At 36.1% G+C, this 25,690-nt stretch overlaps 1 protein-coding gene across 4 annotated transcripts in view; it reads left to right on the top strand.

Annotated features, from left to right (window-relative positions):
• The window catches only part of BANP (BTG3 associated nuclear protein), a 154,385-nt gene that overhangs the window by 36,901 nt on the left and 91,794 nt on the right, over positions 1-25,690 (top strand). For all 4 annotated transcript variants that reach the window (XR_011326458.1, XM_069793307.1, XM_069793306.1 and 1 more), the window contains exons 6-7: positions 138-313; positions 13,839-14,078. Coding sequence is in view for 3 of the 4 variants with exons in the window: in XM_069793307.1 (XP_069649408.1) it covers positions 138-313; positions 13,839-14,078 (416 nt within the window). In the remaining variant the exon portion in view is untranslated. The remainder of the gene's footprint in view (positions 1-137; positions 314-13,838; positions 14,079-25,690) is intronic.

The following is a 25,690-nucleotide window of genomic DNA, read 5'->3' as shown; positions in this document are numbered from 1 at the left end:
GAATAGGCTTGTTTAAAGGAGTATGCTTTTATAATATATTTAATTTTGTCAATTAGTGTTTTTAATTCCCTTATAATGATGGTATTCCTGATCAAGGATTGTGTTTTCCCAAAGTTACGTACTTTTCTTTTCCATAGTGCTGTTCCTGGACGTAGGCAGAACACCATAGTGGTGAAAGTTCCAGGGCATGACGACAGTCACAATGAAGATGGAGAGAGTGGCTCTGAAGCCAGTGACTCAGTTTCCAACAGTGGACAATTAGGAAGCCAAAGTATTGGGAACAATGTCACGCTTATTACGCTGAACTCTGAAGGTATGCTGATCTAACTATAAGGCTACATGAGCAAAGTAAATGTGGTGGTGGAATGAACTAAGACTCAACTGGAAGCTTCAGAGATCATACCATGGGTCCAACCTTGAATTGTTAGGCAGTACAGCAAGCATCAGATAAGACTGAATGACTCTGAATCGGTTGATTGGTTGGTTGTTTTGTTGTTGTTGTTTCATTTTTACTAGTTTTGCAGGCAGAACAGCTAATTAAAAAACTTGTAAAATTTAAAAAGTATGCCCCACTATAGCAGTGTAGCTTTATATTTTAAACCCTTTAAATTAACACATGGAACCTGCAGGATTTCCTATCACCAAGTTGAAATACTGTTTCAAGAAAATAAATGCTTTCTCTGGGAAATAAAATCTACTAGTCCATCTTCTCCTGTAACTTATTATGACAGTCCACTTGTGTAATTCTTAAGAATGTAAAATAGTTATTTTAGCAACTGTAAACAATTTTTATAAGGAAATTCATATTAAAAACAGTGTTAACCGGATAGTGTGTAGCATCAGATTTTTCTGAAAATTCCTTTGGTCTTGGACATAGAAATCAAATGTAGTGAAATCTAAGAATTTTAGATTAGCCTTATAAGGATACTCTATTTTATGTGGTTGGATATATTAAAATGAATGTTAGTTGCAGTATTAGTCACAAACAAGATGATATAAGGCACATGGAGTTTTAGGTAAAAACAACAGATGATAAATTATGGTTTACGATTAGTTTGAAAGTATCAGTGATTTTTTTTTAATACAGATGTAATATGAATCCTAGACTCAATTTAATAATTTTCCTAATTACTTTTTAAAACTTATGTATTGAATATTTACTTAAGTGTTATTCTGGATGTGGTAGTTCATATTTACATTCATGTACCAGAGAAGAATAAGTTACTTCAGGAAATTATTGCATCACAGTGCACTTAGGAGGTAACCTTTGTACTGAAGAGGTAAATGTGTTGTCTTTTTGATCTCTAACATTGAAACAGAAGGACTCTCATTTAGGAGTAATTCAGTTACTTCTGCATGATATCCAGCCATTGGGAAAAGCATGATGGGTGTGAACGGGTTAGGATCCAATAAATGGTAAGGATTAATTCAAGATAGCCTGAAACTGAGTATTTAAGAGCGCATTCAAAGATTTCAGAACTGACTAACAATTCAATGAGATGCTTTAAAATTTTGATATTTAGAAAACTTCAGAAGTCAGTCTACTGAAAGTCTCATGCACTAAAGATTGTTTCTGAAAATGTTGTTCTAAGGCATCTGAACTTAGGACTCTTCGACTTATGGATATTCATACAACACATGCATACTATAAAGAGCTTTTAGGTTCTGTCCTGTTTGTAGGCTGTGAGACAGATTTGCTTCTAAAGGATATTTAATTTTGGGTCAGTGGGAAATTAAAGGACACTGAGACTGTCTGAGGAGTTCCTCTCAAAAAAATGATTGCACTGCAGATAGTGCTGATATTTTGATGTGAAAATACATATAAAACATACTCTTTGTGGAGTTTTAATATTTCATACAGCTCTGAGACAGCTATGCCAGGAACAAAGTTTCTAATATTAGGAGTGTATTTGTTGTGTAATGCCCTTTTTGACTTGGTTGTTTGGCACAGATTTGCACAGACAACTGTGGTGTTGGCCTTTTATGCCATTGTCGTATATGCAAATTTTGAAGAAACAGCTAATCCATTAATGTCTTCAGATCTGATTTTCTTCAGACCTTTAGAACAGTCATCCATTAAAAATCCCTCTGAGATTGATGAATGCTTTGAGAATCAGATTAGTAATCCCCCACACCTACCTCTTCTTGCCCTCACAAAGACGAGAGGACCGCTTGCACAGAAGGAATGCTAAGCAAAGTAGCCTGCAGGATGTCACAGAAATTAAATTATTAATAAAGGAAGTGATGAAGAATAATAGGTCTGTTGTGCAGACTTGTTTTCTTCAGCAGTAAAAGGCAAAAGTTACAGCACCCATCAGCTTGCTTTCATCATCTGTGAAAGAACTCTGAGTGACTTTGAGTTGCTCAGAGGAATCTCAGTTGATTGTAAAATACGGGGGGCTGAGAATGGTGTTCTTCACCCCCTATGGACTGAGACTAAATAACACGTTTTCAGTATGACTCCTATCTGTTGTCTTGTGTCCAGAAAGCAAAACTAAACCATGTTTATAGTTGGGCTTTAGCTGTCTTTGGATATGGCATTGACCTGTGGATATTTTCAGAAATTAGCTAATAGGTTTATATAAAGGCATTGTTTGCTCTCTGCTGGCTGTTTTCAAAGAGCGTTTAATCACGTATGATAGTTTAAAAAATACTGGTGTTACTGCTTTTCTGTTCCTGAAAAATAATTATACAGAAGCATGGAGGCCAGTTCCCGGTTCCAATAATGATCTAGATTAAGGGTTTTTTGTGCCGACTGAACACTGTGACTTTATTTGATCTTCAGTTGTATACTACTCTTCTTTTGCATGTGCAGTAAGGTATGTTTTATCTATTTTCTTTGAGCAAGAGTTACTTTATTCTTTCTTTTGCTTTTCAGAAAACTGAAAATGCTCATCCATTTTACAGATGCAGTTAATGGTCTGCAAAGTGTTGATTGTAAGACGTAGTATTTATGAACTGAAAGCACCTAGAGATACTGAAGCTCTAATTTTTGTGAAATTTTTTGAATTTTTTCCAAACTTCACTTTGGAATAATTAATGTCCTTTCATGTAGGCATGACAGTAGAAATGTCAGCACCTGATGTATTGATTGGACTGCAGTTCTGAAAGTGGTGTTCATGAAGTAATCTTGCACAATTGAAGATAAAACCCAGCAAGAATAGAATTGTTCAGTATTGAATTACCAGTGTAAAATCAAATTAAAATAGGCTAGAACGCTTACTAGTGACTGACGTACTATTTTTATTAATGTCATATTTTTGGCACAGAAAGTATCAAGCGTATCCTTATTCAGCCAACTAAGAAATAGCATTTTTTCATTTAACTTGTAATTTTACCCCATAGATATTAATTACTGTCAAAAGTGATTAGCCTATTGTTGTTTTGAATGCATATGTTAGAGTGTGTCTTTTCTGCTCTAACTATGTTGCAGCCGAAGTGGATCTTCTGGGGAAATTAGAGAAGAGCAGTTGGTACGGATGTATAAACAGTAGTGTAAGTTTATAACCACGTGCTTTAGAAGTAAAATTACTTTTCTACAAATGGGAGGGTAATTTAATATTAAGATCAAAGCTCAAAACTCTGTTTTGCCAAACTTCTCTTTTAAGAAGATGATCTTCCTCCAGAGACACTGTTTGAAAGAATTGAATGCCACTGATCCTCTCAGAGTTTAAATGGGGAAGGGACATCAACTTAAAACTGATTAACTTTGAATCTTTGATTTCTGGAGATCTGGACTGCAGCCTTCATTTAAATCCTAAGTAAAAAATACAAACTTTTTTTTCCTGTACTGAAACAAGGTACTGAATGAAGAAGCCCAGGTGTGAGCCACTACTGAACTCACGTTTGAGTAGAAGTGAAAAAGCAGAAAGGTCTTAAAACAGCAAACATAAAACCTCCCAAATAAAACTGTGTCTAAGATACTCTAGTCTGGTAATTTAAACTGCTCAAGCAATTTAAATGTTAATTGTAAGCATTGTCTGTAAGGTCTAATTGACTTAATCATCGCCCATCTCTTTTTTTTCCTCTTTATTTTTCTGATTTAGGAAAAAACCCTTCCTTGTATTTTTAACACAATACATTAATGGTGTTCAAAAAGGTCCTCCCTTTAACTGAGAGTCATTGTTTCAAACCAGAGATCTTTTTGTTGTATAATTATCTTAGTTACAGTCTTAGCTAAGAAGTTCTGATTTGGAAGAGCTTTTGGAGAGCTCCTCTGACAGTTATGAAACTGTCTTTACCCACAGTGCACTTAACTAAATAAATGTCAAGTCTGGTTAACCTTTCTTTTCTCTTTCTCTGTCTTTTGAAACATCAAAGCTATATAGGTAACTTGTGTATTGTGGTAGAAATGCAGCTAAACAGTTTACATCAGGAGGTATACCTTTGTGTTTTCATATGTTTTCTTTCTGAAGTGTGGCTTTTAGAAATTTGAAGTACCCAGCTGTTCCCATGTTTTTAGAAGTCTTTTGTGTAGTAGTTATTCTCTGAATACATGAACAGGTCTGTTTTAGCAGAAATGTTTTCTGGAGGAAAGAAACCACCAAACATGACCTATGGCATGACCTGTCAAACTTATAAACAAACCATTTTACTGTGCCAGTATCTTAAGAATTTGGATAGAGGCTGGTTTTCTGAAAGGTTTTGGTAGATGAAAACAATGTAAATATTATGAAAATTAATGTTCTCCTGAGACACAGTATGCTTTTTCTTTAATCTGGAGGAAACCTGTGTTTAAAAATATAGGGAACTTTCTTGTTCGTTGTCTCTTTTTTTTTTTCTCTTTTACCCAGCATAGATTACATATATTTCTCGTTTAATGGAATAAGAAACAAACACTTATCGCTGAGAAGTGTTTAAAGTAAATGCCAAAAATTGATAGATGTGTTTTTCTCTTTTGAAAGCCCAGTTAATTTTGACATGAATGTGTTCTTACTGTAAGTTTTGGAGTACAGCATGTTCTCAGTTTAAACAAAGTTGTGCTTTTTTTTTTATCTTGAACTTTCTAATTAGGCTTAAAAAGGATGAGCAATTGATTAATGAAAACATTTTTAAAACATCATCATTTGGGTCTGTTGTCTATGTACGTGTTATTTTTGTAATGAACTGTCGTAGATCTTCAGGAACTGTTAGAAAAGACCTTGTTTGTCCATTTGTGTTTGTGAGGATTTAGTTGCTATGTGTGTTAAATGGCTTATAATGCAGTGACTTTTATCCATCCGTTCAGCTGTGATTGGAATGGAGTTGATATTTCTCTCAGGTGTATTGAAGCTGTGCAGAATTGCGTGACTTAAATGTCATGGGCACCCTCCAACTTTGTGCAGTTCACTCTATGATGCAAAGCAAAGATAGCACGGGAAGAGATTTCATTAATTTCACTGATACAGTTTTGGAGTGGGAGAGCCACTAAGTTTTATATACTAAACATGCTGATTTTTTTTAATAGTTACATGGGAGTTTGTGTGCTGTGATGGCACTATTCTATTTTCCTCTTCAGCTTTCAGATATTGTACTATTTAAGCTTTCAGGTTGGTAATAGAGGAAAAGTTTAGACTGTTATTTTGAGGAGTCTATTTTTCTATGTTCTCCAGAATTCTTGCACATTTATAAAGGTCTGTAGACTCTAAATTGGATTTCACCAACCTAAAATGCTACAGCTGATATTTAGTGTCATTCTTGCACAGAACTTACTTTATGAATCGATTCTTTAGGCTTTTGTATCTCTGCAGATACCAGTACTAGTTGATTATGTGTTAAGTAAGGCCTCATGTGTAGTCTCTGTTCACAAAAACATGGTTGCGTTCTTCTGGATTTTGCCTTCCACTGCAAAAAGTTATGCTGTGAAGAACATTAGATCCACACTAGTTTTAAATTACAGAAGTTTTAAACCTATGATATTAAATGCCTATATTGTTTTCTGGCTTTAATGAAATCTCTAGTACTGGTATGTGGCTGTAATCCTGTCAAGGGTTGGTTTTCAATTGACTAAGCTATAACCTGGCAACCGTATGCACTTTCACGCTCACCGCAAATCTGTTAAAAAAATATTCTGACATTCTCAGATATATTTGTCTAAACTTTTTAACTGAAGAGATTTAGCATTAGACAAAGAAAAGCAAGTTAGAGTAACTATGAACAAATAAGTTTTGGTAAGAATGGTGAGTAGATTTTCAAATGATCAACACTTAAAAGGAACCTTTTATGTTCTTAATAGATAACATCTGAGATGCAAATAACACTCTCTTGTGTAGGTTCCAGTTACTTCCCATCTTATTTACTGAAAGGACTCCTCCCTGGCCTTATATTCAGAAAGCTGTTACAAATAATGATTTTCAAAACTCATCATTTTAACCCCATTGTCGTCTCCTTGCATCCCTTTCCCTACCCCATGGCACCCTCATTATGAAGGAAGACCTTGTCCTTTGACACCTCCCAGTCACTGTTTAGAATTGCTCTGACTTCCTCAGTCATAGATGACAGGTTTCCTTGCTTGTAATGTTCTCACAGAGACTTTTATGCTTTCTAATACTTCTGGGAGGAGATCCTCATAACTATATATACATCACTGTCCATAATACTCATAAAATTATCTTTTCTCAGGGTGTGTACATAAAACTTAGCCATAGTCAAGATACCTTTCTTTTAAGATACCTTTTTTAAGATGTATGTTCTTTTGGTGATGCCCACCATCTCTGTGCGTGTTGTCACCTGCCTGCCTCTCTGTAATCTACCTATTGTCTCCTGCCTTATTCTTGGATTGTAAAATTGCTGGGTATGGATGTTGTATTTGTTTTGTATTTACATAGTACCTTCTGCAACACTTGATTCTGATTTAAGAGTGTTACACTCTTGGATTTATAGGAAACAGTCAAAAAGTGTGGCTGTTGCTTACTTGTGATTTCTCATTTGTTGGGTAAACTGCTTGGAATTCATGTATAAAAGATCACACTAAGTTCATAAGGAACTCTTTCTGGTAAGTCTTGAGTTTGCACTAAATAGCAGTTTCAGAATTTTACATTAAGTATTATTTACCAAGAAACATGCAAACAGCAGAAAGCAAATAATAGATAATATCCAAATATATTCCCTAATTTTTTGGATAAATTAGTCTTGGTGTGATCAGGCAGTTTTGTGTTTCCTCTGAAGGTGTTGAATTTTATTTTGCAAAACTTCACAAGAACTTGCTTTTCAAAATTTCACATTAGAATATTGGTAAAAACAGAATTTGCTTTTTTTTAATGCAGCTTATATACAGAAAAAATACTAACTTAAGCAGCTGCTTCAGTTTAGCTCAACAAAGCTCAAATGTTGAATAGTTACTGTTCAACTAAAGAATAAGCTATCTAAAGGCACTGTGATTATACTTGCAGTCTTCTCTAGGAGATATGATGAAAGCATTATTTTGCTTGATATTAGACTGCTTTCAAGATACAAGGGGCTTCAAGATGTAGGGAATATTATAATAATACTGTTCTTACATGTATTCAGTATATGGTAACATTTAAAATATTTAATCTGTGACTTATTGTACAAACAAGAGGAGCATCTGTTCCTAAAACATTAATGCACATTGTTACCCTTTTAAATCTTTCACAATAGAGTTAGTGTCCTGTCTTTAATATGGAAGGGAAAAAAAAAAAGCAGGACCTCTCATCTTTGTGGTATAAGAATATCCCATTCAGCATTACTATGCTGCTTTAAAAGCAGATATTTTTAAAAATGTCTATGCTGAAGCCAAGACTTTGAAATTACTAAGAAAGAAACACACTGTCCTTAGTATCTCCCAAGTATGTGAAATGCTCTTGAACAGAGCTCCATGAAAGCTGTTTTTAAGTGATATAAATAAAGTGGCAAGATCAATTGATTTAGAATTTGGTTTAGTAACTTTACACTTGATACACTGGCACGTGATGTTTGGCACCATATATGATAGTTTTGTGTCGTATCTGCTTTCTCTGTATTCCTTTTACTGCATTTAAGACTATCAAACTCACAGAATTAGAAATGTAAAAGTGGTGGGTTTTTTTTTTGAGAATATAAGGGAAAACTGGTCTACAACCTGTGTTAATTAAAGGATGAATAACACTTTTCCAAAGAAAATTTAGTCACATATTGTCTCTCTAACTTTGCATCTGAAACAGTCATTTTACAATAGCAGTATTAAATAGTGCTCAGAATCTGCTTTCCAAATATGAATCCAAGCAGCTATTCGTACATGGCGGACACTTATCTGTCCACAGGATTTTCCAGTTCACTGTAAGATCAAATATCACATGTTATATGATCATTTGCAGCACTTTGCTTTTCCTGCCAAGCTCCTTATGACCAGATACAGACAGCAAGAATGAACTTTTAAATAGCAAATTTAAATAGCACCTTAAAACAATATATGTAGCTGATGTGAAGACACTGATGAGACTTCAAGAGCTTCGGGGACTTGTTGAAGCCAGAGGAAACTATAGGAATTGAATTGCTTTGATTGATTGATTTTTATTATTGGGAGCAAACAAATGAATAACGGTTTCTTCCAGCTATCTGTCACAGTGATGTTTGGAATTAACAGTCTGGTCCACTGTGCAAAGTTAAAAATAACAAAGAGGCAATAAAAAAGAAAGTGGTCAAAATCTAAATTAGAAATCTGATTTTCTGACATGAAACGTGTTCTAAGGGTTTTAAAAGCCCTGTAAGTCCATGGATTTTAACTTTCTCAATTTTGTCTGGGGGTTTTTTTAGCTGTTTTAAATTACAGATGATCGCATAGTCCTAATTTTCTACTTCTGCTGAATAAATTCCCTGACCTTCCATGAGTCATAAAGTGAATCTCTTCTTTCTCTCATGGATTTAACCGTATACTAAAACTGAGGCCTTATTTTTAACAAACAAGTAATCTTGCTGATGTTATGCAGAGACTTCTATGCACACCACAGTATTCGCTGGGACAAGTACGCTCTGGTACTGCATACCCATATATATTCTTTTGTTCTGTGTGTTGTCTGTCAGACAACTGAAGAAACCATGAGCACAGGAGAGTGCAGGATATATTTTCAGAGTATCTCATACGGTGTACTGGTCCCCTAACTATAGAATCATAGAATCATTTAGGTTGGAAAAGACCTTCATAGGGGCTTAGAAGTTAACTGGAACTGTGTGTCTGTTAGCCAAATCCTTTGGGCTGTACGGAAGATTATACCTGGAGTATGAGATTCTTCTGGCTATCTTTCTTTTATATTTACATGGAAATTAAACCTTTTTTCCCCCACGAGAATACTCAGGCAAAAAACTCCAGTTCTGTGTCTAGGGTTTCTGATGTTTGTGGATGTGTGCGTGTTCGCTTCCTTTTGCCAGAACTCCCAGTGTCTTAACTGCTTTTTGTGGTGGGAGGAGGTTTCGGTGAACACAGCTTTAAAGCTAGTTCTTTAACCTTTCTTTTAGCACAAGCTTTAAATCACATTGCTAGATTTGTAGGTTAACAGATAGCCTGATTGTCACTCTGTTCCTTGTATTTAATGATTGTTAGTTAATAAAGCCAGTGCTCTGCAGTCTCCATCAGTTAATCACTACCCCTGTGAATTCTTGTAGGGGCAAATGACTTGGGCTAGTTGACAGAAGTTTATTTAAAAAGATGATGTTGAATCTTCTACACATCAGCCAAAATATTATTTAATTTTGCTAGAAATGGGTGTTTATTTTTGTAGGTTAGGATTTTTTTTAAGGTTATTTCGTCTTTCTGCTTTTGTACTGCAGCTATCAGTCGTTTTTCTCTGCTGCAAATGCCAGATTTGTGCCCAGCCTCATTAGTAAAATAAACACAACTATTCTGAATAATGGAACATGTCAATTCAAGTGTTTATGTGGGCAGGTGTTTCCTTTTGTTTTTCCTTGTTTTAAAGGAGTGACTGACAGCACCTAGCAAGAGAGCAGAGCCTGGCTTTGCTTCTAGGCTTACTGCTAATGCTCGCATATCAGACGAGGGGAGTATATCCCAATGGAAAGATGTGAGTAACAGTTAAGTGTCTGTCATCTCCCCGGGCGGGAAAACACATAAACATACGGAGAGTGAGTCTGAAAGCCACAGCAACTCTTGTCTAGTTTTTGTTCTCTTGACATAGGTTTTCTCGATACTAACCTTAAAGCTCGCTCGCCCCTGTTTCCATAGAAATGCTTGTTTGCGTAGCAGCCCCAGCCGTCTCTCATCTTCTCGCACGTCCCTGCCGAAACAGAGGAATGGTCAGCTGTGCTGTGAGATAAAAGAAATGGACTTAATACAGTAAAAAAGATTTGAAAACAGCATTGAAAAGTGAACTAGTTGTGGATTCAGTAGAATGAAGATAAAGGCAAATTTTCTGATCTTAAAAAAACATTGAAGAGGAGCTAGAAATTAGGCTGTCTGTCATTGAAATGAGCTTCTGAGTACAGAGAGGAAATCAGATAAAAATGTCAGGACTTTTAACACTGGAAGTAGAAATGATCAAGAACCACTTCTCTGATGACACAATATTTGGTGTAAAGAAATGCAAGGAAGTATCTTTCCACATAGCACTCAAAATTCATTCAAAATGCAGCAAGGCTATTAGAAAAATTAACAAAAGAAAAATACTTCAGGGCAAAATGAGAAGGGTGCGTGATTACAGTTCCAGATGAGTGTGTGCACTTATGCTTCATTAGTTTTAAGAGAAGTCTGTTCTTTGACTGTATTCTTCCTCCCCAGCCCTTCACATGTTATTTGTGTTTTGGTAGCCTTTAAGGAATAGAGGAAGCTATGTACGGTTGTACAGTGCCTAGTGGAGTCCTGACTCAGTGTCTGGCTATCGCAATGTATGTACTAAATCACCTGACTCATCTAGATTCTATCTAGATATTACATATAATGCCTGATAATACACGTAAAGAACCATTTCAGTAAGCATAAAAGGATGTTTGAGTGCTAGGAACTTCAAATGATGCAGCTTTAATCAATTGTATTTATGTACATAATGGTTCAGAGACAACTTCCATCAAACTCCCAGTCTTTTTTTCCTCTTTCCTTATTCAGCCTGTCTTCTCCCATACCACACCACTTGTTCAGAGCAGTTCTGCCTTCCTCATAACTGGCACTGTACTTCTCTTTTCACCATTTTTTTTTTTTTGTGCCAATCTCATCGTATTTGCTCTATGCAAAGTGCCAGATGTGTTGGCAGGCCAGCAGGAATTATTTTTATATGTGATAAGGAATAGTTTAGCTTTTGTGCCCTCAAGTAGCTGCAGTGAGACAGTAGAGTCTTGGTTAACTTTAGTCATGCAAGTTCCACTTAATGCAAAATGATTATAAAGCAAATCCCCTTTCTGTTGAAGCTTTTAAAGCAGGAGGAAAATGCAAGAGATAATTTAATGTGGGGCTTGTGTTCATAGGTCAGAATAACAAGGTAGTGTCTTTTTTCTAGGCTGCTAGCAATAAAAGAACAGTTGCATGTGGTAAAAACAGTATGTTCTGGACTCTGTGCCAGTAAAAAAAAAGAAAAAAAAAAAAAGATTATTTTGCAAACTGAAAACATCTTTGGTTCACGTAGGTTGATAGCATTTGTTAAACAAGACTGCAGGTGAAAGGTGTTCCGTAAGTAGTAGTAGTAACTCTTGTATCTAATAGTAATTCTGTGAACTGGTAAGTAAGTAAGATTTTGATAGGATGTAGAATCATTTACTCAGGCTTCCTAGGATTTCTTTGAAAAACTTACACATTTATCACATTTATCCAGAGATGTTTTTGCTTTGCCAGTTCTACCCAAATTTTTACGAAACAGTCAATTTATCTTTAGGAACAGACTGTTGTTTTCCCTGGTAATGTTAACCAGACTTGTGGTAAGGCCAGACACAGTGGCATTCAAAACAAGTCATAATTAATCTGAACCACCTTATTTTTCAGATGGCACCTGGTACTTTGAGCAGAAAACAGCTAGTGTGCCCCATTACATAGTTCAGGATAAAAAGTAAGGTTCAAATAAAAAAAAAAATTGTGAGTGTATAAAAATGTATTCAGAACAGAGCATTAAGTTCTGATTTCAACAGAAAAAAGTTTGAGGGACTAGCTGCTAATACATCAGCTATAAATATTTTTCTTTACAAATTATTGCAGTTGATAAACTGATGTTTATAGTGATATATCAGTATTGCATAATCTAATGTTTACTTCATACTGTCATTATTCATTGCAATAAACTTGTATCTGACATGTGGTATGACTCAATCCAAAGGTCATGTTGGAAAAGTGTTTTTTAGTGTTCGAGTTACTTTTATGTTATATTTTATTGCATACTTTTGGCTTGTACTCTAGTAAAATGCAGGCTGCTTAACCTATGCCAGTACTTGGAAATAAAGATGCTGCTTACTCAGGGGTCCTGTTCAATGTGAAAAGGATATGCTCATCTGTCTGAAATCTGTCACACTATTTTGTGACTAGAAGCGTTATGGAAACCAGGAGTTTGTGACTTTGTATATACCATGAAACTCTACTTCAAAGGCGTTTAATGAAAGATAAATCATGTAATTGAATGACTTGTTTGCATTTTTACCATTCTGAAGGATGTGAAACAACAATGAAATACTGTAAAGCTCTAGTATGGAAGGGCTGAGTGACTCCTCAGTCAGGAAGCTTTGTTTTACTCCACAAAGTTGAGCAAACAGAAATCAAATCCAAATGGTCTGTGTCAGTGAACTCTGAAATAGTACTGGAATGTTGTTCCATCCAGTTCCTATTAGCATTGTCAAGATTCGTACTGGAAATTTTGTTTTTATCTGGAATGAGAGTCTCATCCTAGGTCCTGTGTTGCATCCACCACTTGAGTAGGGATTGGTCATCCTTATGAGCTCTGTTCTAGTTTCTGGTTAGACTTGAATCTGCTAACTTTTGGCATTTTCCAAAAGATTAATTTCCAGTGAGGGCTTAGTATTCTTCCTAAAATGAATAGGGTTTTTTTTCCCCCACCAAACTGAGTGGCTGGGACAAAAAAAAAAACCAAAACCAAACCACTTCTTTATAAAATATGTGTGTGTATATACACAAGAGAAGGTAGGTGTGCTTCTGGCAGTGGGTAACATTAAAATATATTCTGTTGCTAATGCCCTTATACTTGAATAGAAAGGAAGATGTACTTGGCAGATGATTAGCAATTAATTCATTATCTTTATGCTGGGCCTGTTCCTTGGTAAACTGTATGTTTAGGAAGTAATGTAGACTACTGGCCAGTAAATTTGAAGGAAGACTGAAATTTTGATTGGGATCTCTGGCTACATTTTGAATGATTTTCACTGCTTGAAATATTCTTTTTAAGTTATTAAATAAGTTACTGCTCACTATTGGTTATAATTTCTTAAATTTATCTTGCTTAGACTCATTTAAATACGTTGTTTTTGGGGAAAAATGTTGTTCAAAGTTGTTGGCTTTTTGAAATTAGCTGTAGTTTAAGAATATTATGGGGTTGCAGTAATCTTCATTTTTAGGGGATGACTAACTTGATGAATGAGAACACTGTGAATATAGTGTGCTCTTTCAGCTGTGGCCTCTAGTATGAGTCACTTAAAAAAAGATATCTGAGAGTGAGTTAGACTAATTGCACCAGTTCCTCGTGTAGGCCAGAACATGAATGGCAATAACTTTTGGTCACTGTTGATGTGGAGTTGAGAATAACTTTTTATGTCTAGCAAATCTTGTGAGCCTATTTGTCATGCTAAATTTTAAAGTAGTTTATGGAGACTATGAAGAAAACTGAAAGAGCTCATGATAACTTAAGAAGTGTTGCCTGTAACTTGAACCTGACTGTTTCATTCCGTGCCACAGTTAAAATTTCCACAATCTCTGTTTTTAGAGGATTACCCCAATGGGACATGGCTCGGAGACGAAAATAATCCTGAGATGCGGGTCCGTTGCCCCATCACCCCTGCTGACATGCTGCACATCAGCACGAACTGTCGCACAGCCGAGAAGATGGCACTGACGTTGCTTGATTATCTCTTCCATCGAGAAATTCAGGCCATCTCCAACCTTTCAGGCCAGGGGAAGCATGGGAAGAAGCAACTTGATCCTCTCATGATTTATGGAATTCGTTGTGAGTATCATACTGAAACTTTTGGATTTATACTGTGCAGATAAGGCAGAAACTGTCTGCTATTTGCAGTTAAACCATGTTTTGTAAGAATGAGGTAGGTATTGTTGTTGCCAGACAGATGTTTTGTTAGCTTTTCTTTATGAAGGAATTCTAATGGGCTGGTTTAATTTAGCTTGTTGTGGGTGATCACCAAAAATTCCTCAATCTTGAAATCTGAATTCAGATTTCTTTGCAACCACCAGCTGTGAGTGCACCACGTGTAGTAAATATCAGAGAAGTATTACTTTCTCAGATAATGGAACAAATAATAAAACAAATTACCCATATTTAAATATTGTTCAAGTGTTCCAAACAGTATGGTCTTGAATCCTAGTTTTTTACTTGCCATTTATGTCTATTATTTCAAAAGACTTGCTGACATTGAGATTGAGGAAATTTGCAATCTCAGGAGAGATTAAGTATCAAAGTCTGTGGATTCATAACAGGAACGCACATGATGCTAATGTACTTCTGTCTGCTCCAGTGTGCATGAGTCTTTTGGTTATTAAAGCTATTATGCAGTATAATGAACAGATATTACTTAGATTGAAGAAGCAATTTTTGGCAATTTAAAAGGTATCAAATGTGGTTTGCATATGGAATATAGTAGGCCTAGCCACTTGTTTTAAGTGAAAAGAAGAATCTGGACAAACGCATCTTGCTCTGATACAGTGACTTCTAGTAGGGAATTACTCAGTGAATACGTTGAGGACAGCCAAGTCTGTTCCATGTGCTATGGTGTAAATATTTTCCAGCAAAGGAGGTAGGCGAAGGCCTTTCAAACAGCCAAGCATCTGACACAAGCGTACACCTTGTGTGATACCTTTGCTACGCATGCAAAGAGGAAACAAATTTAAATATTAGTGTGGAGTTAAGAGAGAGTCTAAAAATGACCACCTTTACTAATTGAACTAGATTTTAAAATACCAGTAGATCTCATTGTTAAAAGATTCTTTATAGTCACATCTTATGTAGGTCACCGATGGATTAGTAGAGTGGGAATAATTTGTCGTACTAGAGTAGAGTGTTTTGTATGCAATTGCCAATTTGAAATGCCAATTAAGGCTTAAGAACATAGCCAGAGAGAGCTTATTTTGTATGGTGTTTGAAGAATTTGGTGTTTTATTTTTGTGCTTCTGTTAGGGCAATGTGTTTGATAGTTACATGGAAGAAAATGTGAAGAATATTTGATCATGAGACTGCTGTGCTTTCTTTACACAGTACTGAGTGGAGGAAGTACAGTCCTATTGACCTGCTTTTGTTTCTAGTAATTTGCTTGCTATCATGGGGAAATTGATAGGCAAAACTAACCCATTCAGTTTGCTGCATTAGGCCAATTTTTGTCTCCTTACATACCTGAAGCAGAAGACTTCAGGCTTCTACGGCAAATATATTAAAAATGTATTTTTAAGGGAGAATATGATTCAAAGTAATTTTGATCTCCTCAACCTTTTTATCTATTGATCTCAACAATGTAAATGACCTTGTTCCATTGTGTTTTTAAAACTTAGAATTTTGTTGACAATAGTTTTTAGAAACATAAAGAAATGAATCTTGCTCCAATGTTAAAGCAAGTCACTAGCAGCCCTTTTCCTCATCACTTAAATCTGTGAGCACAAATCAAACGAGTGAGTTTATAACTACTTGTGTACAAAGAACAGGGTTTTGAAAATGTGAGCATAGGGAAGGAATGTGCTCCTGTGACTGAATCCTCAAGCTAGGGATTATGTCATTTATATAAGGCATTCTGACCATGAAGAAATTGGATTATAGAAGTGATCCCTGCAGTTGGAAAAGGTCTGCAATGCAGAAACATAACAGCAGTGGATCATAAGCAGCAGCATTCTGAACGATGAGCACAGAAACCACTGTCTGTGTCTTTGTCATAAGCACAGTTCAGAAGGTTTGGGATCCAGGTGTCTGAAACATACCTTTATTTCTTCTTCGTGTTGACTAGTGTGTTGCTTTCTTTTGGGAACCAGTCCATAGCAAACTAGGGATTGTGTATGACTTCTGGAAAAAATACAGCCTGTTTGAATCTGACCAGAGTTTACTTTTTTGGGTACCTAAATGTTAATGGTTGTTGAGATTTGCTGTTGGCCATGGCAAAGAACCCTGTGGCAGCAAATGAAGAAAATGCATGTAAACTTGATGAAGCAGCAAATTTAATAGCAACAACATTGGTCCAGAAATGATGATTTCATGTAATAACCTAATATGTCATCACTGAAAATAATTAAGTTGAAATGAAATTTGATTTCAGTACCCTGTTTATGAATTTGCTGTGATGTGAGTGAGCATATGGATGACTCATAACTTTCGAGGATGAGATTCTGGCCATGTTCAGTTCAGTGGCAGAACTCCTGTTGAGTTCAGCTGTGCCACGATTTCATCCTTAATGTTTGTCAGAGAGGTACTGGGAGGAGTCCTGCCATGCCATATTCACTTTGCTTTACCAGTCCACAGACCATCTGTTTTTTATTGGTGAAGTGTTGTTCCATAAAATCTACCAAAATCTGAGTGCAGCGCTAGCATGGGAACTAAATTAGGTTGTTGTCCTAACAATGTGGTTTGCTTCTGCTCTGAGCAGTAATACTTTGATTCATTATTTTAAACTTAAATGAAGAATCTAATGTCATCAGCCTCACATTTGCCAATCATAGCTAGAAAAGCTCAAGCCAATATAAAGGATTTTATTTTTCCTTCTGTTTCAAGTTTCTTGAAGTTTGTCAGTGGAAAGAGATTCCTTCCTTTCTTTTTCTAGAAGAAAAAGAAAACACTAACCCAATCTGTATTTAATAGAATATTTTGTATAATATGCAGAAACTATAAAAAATGAAGAGATGTATGTTTATTAAAAGTTCTTGATGTATTGCATAAGGCTCACTGCAAGAGAGATGAAAGTTTATCTTTGGAAGTATAAATTATCACTTGTGGCATAAATTTGCTTGTGGGGTGGCAGTGGTATTGAAGAAAGCTTTGGGGCAAGAAACCAAAATGACTTAAACATACTATATGTCATTAAGTAGCTCATTACTTCATCCCTACTAAAAATGTAGATATTTTCTGGTGAAATACGATATAAGAACATCCGTAGTTGTAATTTTCTTTGTGTAACAGAAAATAGAGGTTTAGGTCTTTTGAGACTTTTATAGCAATCTCCACAAATGAGTTTGAAAAAACAGATTTCCAAATTCAGAATTTTGCACTTACAAGAAACTTTATAACACAAAGGATGATTTTACATGTTGTCTTGCAAAAAATTGAGAGGGGATTTCTGAAGTTCATAAAAGAAAATCCATCAACAGTTTTTATTCTTTAAAATAATCTAAGTAATTAAAACAAAATAACATTAGTTATTTCCTGCTGTGTAACTTTGTTAGTGTGTCATTTCTGTGAAAGGCTCTTGCATCTGCACATGTGTTTTTGCAGACTCTCACCAATCATTTTTTAACATATTTGTCAGTTTTAGCTAATTATGACAAGAGGATAGAAGATCAGTACCTACAAATTAAATGCAGAATGAGTGGTTGGGTGGGGGAGGGAGATACAAATTCACTAATTGCATTAAGGAGAACCTGTGCCCTTAGTTCAGTTGTATTATTGGACATCAGAAATCCTCTCTTGGCTCCATACAGTCGTCTGTTGCTCAGGGAACTATTTATGCATATTGAAATAACTGTCACATTAGGGACATGATTGTTGGTTAAAAAAAACAAACAAACAAGAACAAAAAAAAAACCCCACCAAAAAAACCCGGTACCCGCAGAAGGGAGGGTACCGTGGTGAAAGATGTATGAGTACTGTTATAGCCATTTAGTACTATTCTGTTGAATTTTCCCATCTGCTTCCAAGACTACTTGGTAGAGTGAATTTTTGCTGATTTCCTGTCATGAGTTAACATTTATTTCAACCAGAATACATCCCTGTCATTTAAATAACATAGGAAAAAAGTGTTATCTGAAAATATCTTATGATAAAGTCTGATTTTTAACTATATGGTAAATGATGTATATTCTGTTTCAAATGGCACATAACTTTTTAAGATGCAATTAAAAATGTGGAATAGAAAGAAATTGGTAATCAAGCCTTGGTATTTCTGTTATGTCATAATATTGCTTCCAGTAAAGATGGGACCGCTTTTCTACTGTACTAGTTGAAAGAGATGTTAATACACTTTGATAGAAGAATGAAACATAGCTATGTCCTCTTCAGAGGGCTGCTCAGATAGAATTGAGCACTATACTGCTCTACAAAATTCATTGACACAATACTACTTGAGAAGCAGACCACCCGCGTTTGTTTAATAGGAAACACATTTGACTCCTGCTTGATTGTGTAATGTATGTCAGTAAGATCAGTGTATGTATATATGAGTATATATATTCATGCACATAACCCAAACATAATGCAGGTTGGGCCAGTTTAAGCAACTTGCGACTTGTGTCATGTAAAATCTGCGCATCACAGTAAGTTACTACTGTTTCAGGTTCTCATTTGCTTTTAATGAAGGTTTTGATCTTGATAGCAATGCAGGATAAACAACAAATATACCACACTTCTGTTCCATCTTTCTTGAGCATTACCATGCTTTTAAATACTGGAGGAAGGGTAGTAAGTTCCTTCTCATAGACAAACTGTTAGCTCTCATGTTTCTCACGAGTGGATCTGTTTTATGAGAAACTGCAGACTGTTGCTATTATATAGAATGTTTTATATAAATAAACATTACAGTTACTGAAGATTGCACTATAAATACAGAATGTATTTAGTATTTGCTGTTTTTTCATTTTTCCACTTTAAAAAAGCCTTTTTTATTACTGTATTTTTATAAACTATACCCATTTTTCCTTTTATATCCTTTTTTCCTTCACAATCTTTGTATACTTTTTCTGCACTCTTTCTCTGTCTTACGTTCATTTCCTGTTTATAATTCTGGGCTTCACGTATCTCATTTCCGGATATCGTACTAGTCACTGACTGTCAGAGTGTATAGTGTATATACAGTGGTTTAAAACAGTGTTACACCTAGATGCAACAGAGATGGATGGCTCCAAGTCTTGGTTATCAGCAATTGTACACATGCATTTAGACCTTGGATTCCATCTGGAGACTGTTGGAGAACTTGGAAATTTTTCAAATTGGCATGTTGTCCAATCTCTTTAATATTTCATCAGCATGAGAAACTGATGAATTTCTGTAACTTGGATTGTTGTGATTACATTGCTAATTGTCATTTCAATCTGTCCCCCTTGACAGACCAGCTAACTTAAGAATCAGTCATGCTCTGGATACTCTGAAAGTTTTGGGGGAAGAGGAATGGGTTAGTGGCAGGATCCCTGATGTTTTCTGTTTAACCCATGCTTCTGTTTCTTCATTATATAGGACATTAACTACTCTTCCAAGCTATAGTAGTCTGAAAAGAAGTTATGTGGTTTGTATCTGCATGGATGAGCTAATCTTGTGGTCCCTGGAAGTACTTGTTGCCAACATTTTCTTCTCCTAGTAATAAATACCATGGACTGTAGCTCTTTGGAAATAAAAATTTACTTCAGCCTGTTCCTTTGAGGACTGCAGTGTTATCAGATGCTCTAGTGCATTTCTCCTCAACTGCCAGATCATGGCTTAGAGGTGGGACAAACTTGATTTTACAGTTTGAAGGGTTGAGTATAAGCAGACAAGAATTCATCCAATTCTGCAGCATCATGCCTGTGGCAGATAGGGGAGTTGAAGCAGGTTCTCCTCAGCTGTGTGCTGTTCAAAACCTCCACTCTGAATCTTACCAAGTGGACCACCTCCATCTGACAATTTTAGAAGAGCTGCGTTGTGGTTCATTCTGAAGTCCATGAGAGTGGTGACTGTCGTCAGGGACAGAACTTGGGAAGATAGGAGGGAGAGTTTGCAGAGGGGTTGAACTGTCTCGTACTCAAGAAGAAAGTGAGAGCGAAGTCTGAGAGTTCAGCACATCTTTAAATGGAAAGAAGTGAAAGAAAGCATTTCTGTTGTGCTTTTCTCATATCCAAAAAGCATTAATTTTTTTTGTACAGCACCTTCGGGAAAGGCCTTGTGATGCAGCAGTGCTGCTTTTTTCAAACATGTTGTCTTCCTCAGAGCTGCAAAAGTCTGGCTTCAGTTCCAAATAGCTGCTTCTTTGTGAATCAATTAAATGCTGCCACATGGAGGGAAGTGATAACCTCTTTTGAGGCTAGGCAAGAAGATAATATGAGAACCCATTGAGTTTATCTCAGCACCACAGTTCTCATAAATGGCATCAATGCTGGCACTTGCTTACTGACTTTATGTAAGCACTCTAATTTAATGCTGGTTGTTGTTTTCTTCTTTCCTGGGCACTTATGTTTATTTCAATTACTTGCTGGCCAGTTACTGTTTATTAAAGTGAAATAAAGACAGCAATTTTGGGAAATGAATTGTTGGCAGTGTGTTTTCTCTCTCCCTCTCACACTTCTCTTGTTCTTGCATTATACAAGTGATGAATTTAATTTTCCATTCTTGAACGTAAGCAGCTGCTTAGCCTGTCAGTGGCAACTGTGATTGCATGTAACTTGATTGTGCATGATGTGCTGTCAAGCATTTGGAGTTTGTAGGCTCTACAGAAAGAAGAAAACTAATGCATTAGGTCACTTGGACCATCCCTTTCCAGCTGATGCAGAGTTGTTCCATCCTGTCAATACTTTTCCGCTTTGGCCAGACTTCCTTAAAGTATGTGCTGAAATGCACTGGTCCTCACTTCTTGAGAGGCAGCTAAAAAAATACAGATAAGTCTGTGAGCATAAAAGCAGTTTTCTCAGTGACTTTAAATGTTGCTTCAGGAGTGTATAATGAAAAAAGGGGCAAGTTGTTTAATTTTATAAGAAAGATGTGCTCATTATAAGAAAGTTACTGCTACAAATACGATAACTTAGCTGAATGAGTGCTGTTTTTTTGTTTTCTAATGAATATCAAGGGAGTCTTGCGTGGATTTTAGAAGTCATTACGTATTAATGAATTAACAAGCCCCAAAGCCTGATGTCAGCAAGAAGTATTGGACCATTTGTAATCAGTGTTGAGCGTGATGTCCAAGGATCATCTTTATCAATACCGAAGGTCCACCTGAGCTATGAAGTTACAAGTAAAATAGAGGACTCTTTGTATCGTGGTTGTACTAGTCACTGTTTTCTTTGGGCTGATTCCTCCATACGTGGAACTTCTCCAGTGTTGTGACTGTTTGCAGGGTAGTTACTCCAGTGTGCAGCGGTGGTATCCCTTTAGGACCCAATTCAGAAGGATGCAGAGCGTGCTTTACTCTCACCATCTGTAGAGGAGGCTGGTGGTTACCCAGTATCACTCAGGCTCAGTCCCTGCATAAATAAAATATCCTAATGAACTTTCAATGGACTCCAGACAAGAAATATTTTCTTTACTATCGAAGGCCTATAAGTGACAAAATTGAACTTTTATGGTGTGGTTTTAGAACACATGAAGAATCTAAGAAAGTATTTGATCCCTGACATTTTGAGAGGAAAAGCAGCTCAGCCACCAAACACAGATTGATCAGTGCAAAAATAATGTACATTCATCTGGAAAACGCATTGCTGTAGGCAAGGAGAGCTGTGATTTCACAGAATGTCATAAACGGAATTCCAGAAAGTTGCATAGCTTTTCCTTTCCTGGCTTTGAACTTTCTTTTCTCCATTTCACAAGGGTTAAAAAGTGAAGTGAGGAGATGCCTCAAGCTGACTGCAAGTAAAATGTAAATAAATTCCCGCAGCGTTCGGGCTTCTGTCGTGCCAGTCGTTTCCAAACCCACAAGCTCCTTCGGAAGGGGAGAAATTTTCGTTGTTGATTCATAAGTGAGTTTTTCTTGGCGGCACGTGTGGTGGCGTTTGCCATCCAGATGGGCTCCCGAGGCACTGCGGTGAGGGCTTATGTAACGGGATGTCTCGGGAAGGGGGTGGTTAAAGCAACAACCCTCCTTTTTCCATCGGTTCTGCTGCCGGTTCTGTCAGATCGTGTCGTGCTGCTGTGTAAAAGACGAACAGCTGTTTAATCAACTTCTCTGTAAAATCGCGGCTATCAAAAATGACCTGAAGTGTGGTTATTGGCAGCGGCTTCTTAAAATCAGAAACATTTTTTTCGATCAAGCATTACTGCTTCAATTTAGGTGATTCCATTTGTTTTGAGCATCAGACTTTGATTTCAAACAGTGAGTTGATCCTTTGGCAATAAACACATCATATACTTAGGTATATTCCATTCCAAACCAGAATGATGTCTGATAAACCTTGTGGGATTGTTTCTGCCAGTGAGTAAAAGAAATAGCAAGATCTTTGCTTGCTATGATCATAAATGAATGCTCTGACATTTTGAATGTGCAAAACTAAAAGGTAGATTTAACTGAATACTTAAAAGCATGATATCCTGTAAATGTTTTTCTCTTATGCAAAAAGAAGGTAATAGTTATGATGAGCGCATTAGGTATTTTATTTGGAAGGAGGTTGTTAGTGGCCGGGTAAGTCAAACAAGTATTGGAGTCTTTAGGTCCTAATCTTCATGAAAAGCCATTTCAGATGAAAATGCTTGTGCAGTCTGTATGGAATGCTGTCACTGCAACTTTTTTAGCTGTACAGTTATAGCTGTACAAAGTATGCAGTTTTGCTTTCATACTGAGACTGAAATGTTGCATGAATATATATATATATATTTTGGGAGGAAATGAAAAAGATCTTCTTTTTTCAAGGTATCTTGTTTTATTTGCTGTGTTTCTTAGATTCTTGCAAGATGTTTTTTAGAGCAAGCAATGTGTTTTCTTTTAAAAATGGAGGGAAAAATAGAAGCAAATCTATTTGTCCAGTATCATTGTAGTGGAGTACCTCTCATGTAACTTGTGAGCTGTAGGAAGTCTGTAGTAGATGACATGAAGACTTTTCTATTTTCAGATTATAAAACCTCTGGTTTGGTCTAGAATTATTTTCTTGTGGGGTTGATTGAATCAATTTAATGAGTCAGACACTTTAAGTTTTTGATAATTTTTGATAATTATACTCTGGTTATTAAACAGTTACATTTATGCAGCTGTTGATATTCTGTCACCATAGGAGAAATGTGATCAAAAGATCCCTACAGGAATGCCTTATGGCCACTACTGTAACACGCTGTGTGGAACTCACTTCAATCAAAGTGTGCCACCAGGAACATCAAAAATACTCTATTTCTGTAGTGATTAATTTGCTCGCTTCCATTTCACAGCATATCTCTGGTTCTGCAGTTCTGCTAACCTTTTGTGGCACTTGGCATGTGCTGCAAGGGAGTCGGAGATTTGAGCAAACATACACATGCACGGATAAAAATGCTGTTGTTTCTTGCCAGAATGGTAAATTTGATGCTCCACTGGATGGCATTATTTGCATGCTTATGGCTGTCTCTCGATGAGTCAAAATAAAATAGGTAAAATACATAAACATAGACTGGCTTGTTTTCCAGAAGGGTGGTAAGGTGTGTCTGAATGTAGGAGCTCTTCTGTTTTAGAAGAGGGTACATTGGTGGAATTTGGAGTTTCTAGATGCTAATATAATTTTATTTTTGTTTTTGAAACTTCTGGTAGGGTTCTGTAGACCCACATGGGTCCTTTTAATTTGTAGAACAAGGGCATTTAAAATAATTTTTAATTTCATGTTTCCTCTGGTTCTGGGATTTGCTAAAAATTATTCAGGCAAATAGTCTATATAAATATTAATAATAATGAAATATTTGGACAAATTAACTTTTAATACAGTACAATTAGATGTTAAATATTCTGGTAATTGGAAGCTAGTTATTATTTCTTTTGAGGAACAGTACACTGCCAGAATCAAATCTGAGCCAGATCTGCATGTAAGCACCAAGAAGGTGCTTACTTTTCTCGTGTAACATTTGGTTTCAAAATGCTCTGTTTTACAAGAGCAAGAACAGAGAAAGAGAAACCTCATGCCTTTTGGGTTGTACTGCTTTCTCATAACTTAAAAAAACAAACAAAAAACTATCTGGATGTTGGAGACTACGTATTTTACCTGAAGCAGAAAGACTTCTAGCAATCATTTCTAAAAGGTGAATGGTCTCTTGCAGTAGGCCTTTGATCTGGTATGCTTGAGACAAATGTGAAAAATAAATGTGGTTCCAGTCATCTGTCTGCATCCACCAAATCATCGGATCTGCAGCTTCAGATTGACAGAGAAAGTTGTAATGATTGAAGCAGTGAATCTTTCACTTTAATCTGTTATTTGTGACACAAGCCCGTATGCGCAAACACTTTTTGTGCTGTTTGGTAGATACTTAAAACAACTTAACTTCTGAAATGTTTCCTCAATGTGATAGAGTAATTTGACATTACTGAGGGAAACTTTCTTGCCTGTTCTTCCAAGTGGTTTGGTGTTCTATTTGCATAGAATTGTAATCAGCAGATTGTCTAAACAGTGTAATGAGCATTTTATAAATAGTTTAATACTTCTTCTGGCTTTCATTGATGCTGGTATGTCAAAATGCACCCTTTTAATCCCAGAAAATATTTCTACCAGACAGATACTTTATTTGAATTTGTTTTGTTTTAGGAGCTGATATGAGAAAACATTATTTTAAATCATTGATTTTCTTGAAATAGCTAAAACATGCTGCTTTCCTATGTATTAGAAAGGAGATTTTCATTCTAAAAGGGAACCAATGAGTGATAGTATGTTACCTCAACCCATCCTGTTCTTGAACTTGGGGAATTTGTAGTAGCCATGGTTTGGGACAGATGGTGTCTTGGTAATTGTAAGACCTGTATTGCTGGGATTTTGGGGAGTGGGAATGGGATGCTGATAGGCTGATGTCAGTTCAGTCTGCAGAAATTGACATCCACAGTCTCACTTCTATTCCAGTTATCTTGTAAAAGGTATGAAAATACAATGTCTAGAGTTTGGTTCCTTAATGTGGTGACGTGTGTATTTATATAACACCCGCATCATGATGACATCTGGAAGCCAGGAGAATTATGCAATATAAACAATACACTCCTGGAAAAAACATTTTTTGGTGTCCCTAAAGTTAGTCCTTATTCCCTAAATTGTCTAATCGCATGCTCGCACTTAAGACCACTGACTTCACTGACGTTTTTCACATCTGGACTGTTTCCTCGAACATGCCTGGCTTTTTCAATTGTATTCTTAGTGCTATTTATGAATTTCTTTACTCTCTTGTCGTGACATTTAATTTTCTTACTATAGGTAAACAATTTCTAGGTATTTGTTGTAAAGCAGTTGTTGTAAAATTAGCAATTACATGTTTTGTTATAAAGTTACCTAAGACTCCTCATGATCTCTAGAATAGAGTTGAGTTCCTACTGGCCAAGTAGAAAGGGATTTGATTAATGTGGCATTTTGAGGTTTATGTATTATTAGAACTTAGTTGAAGAGTATAATAAAATAATCTGTTTTCTATGGAATCTTATTTGCAGAAATCCTCTTTAATCATATCGTCTGTACCTAGGAAAGAAGGGCATTTTTTTCTTTAAAAGCTGACACCTGAAAATTTCCTGAAAAAGTTCAGCTTTTGTGAACATT

This window comes from Haliaeetus albicilla, chromosome 10 (assembly GCF_947461875.1).
Source record: "Haliaeetus albicilla chromosome 10, bHalAlb1.1, whole genome shotgun sequence".
NCBI classification, from domain to species: Eukaryota; Metazoa; Chordata; class Aves; order Accipitriformes; family Accipitridae; genus Haliaeetus; species Haliaeetus albicilla.
Note: the sequence above shows the minus strand (reverse complement) of the source record. Positions and strands in the feature narration are given on the sequence as shown.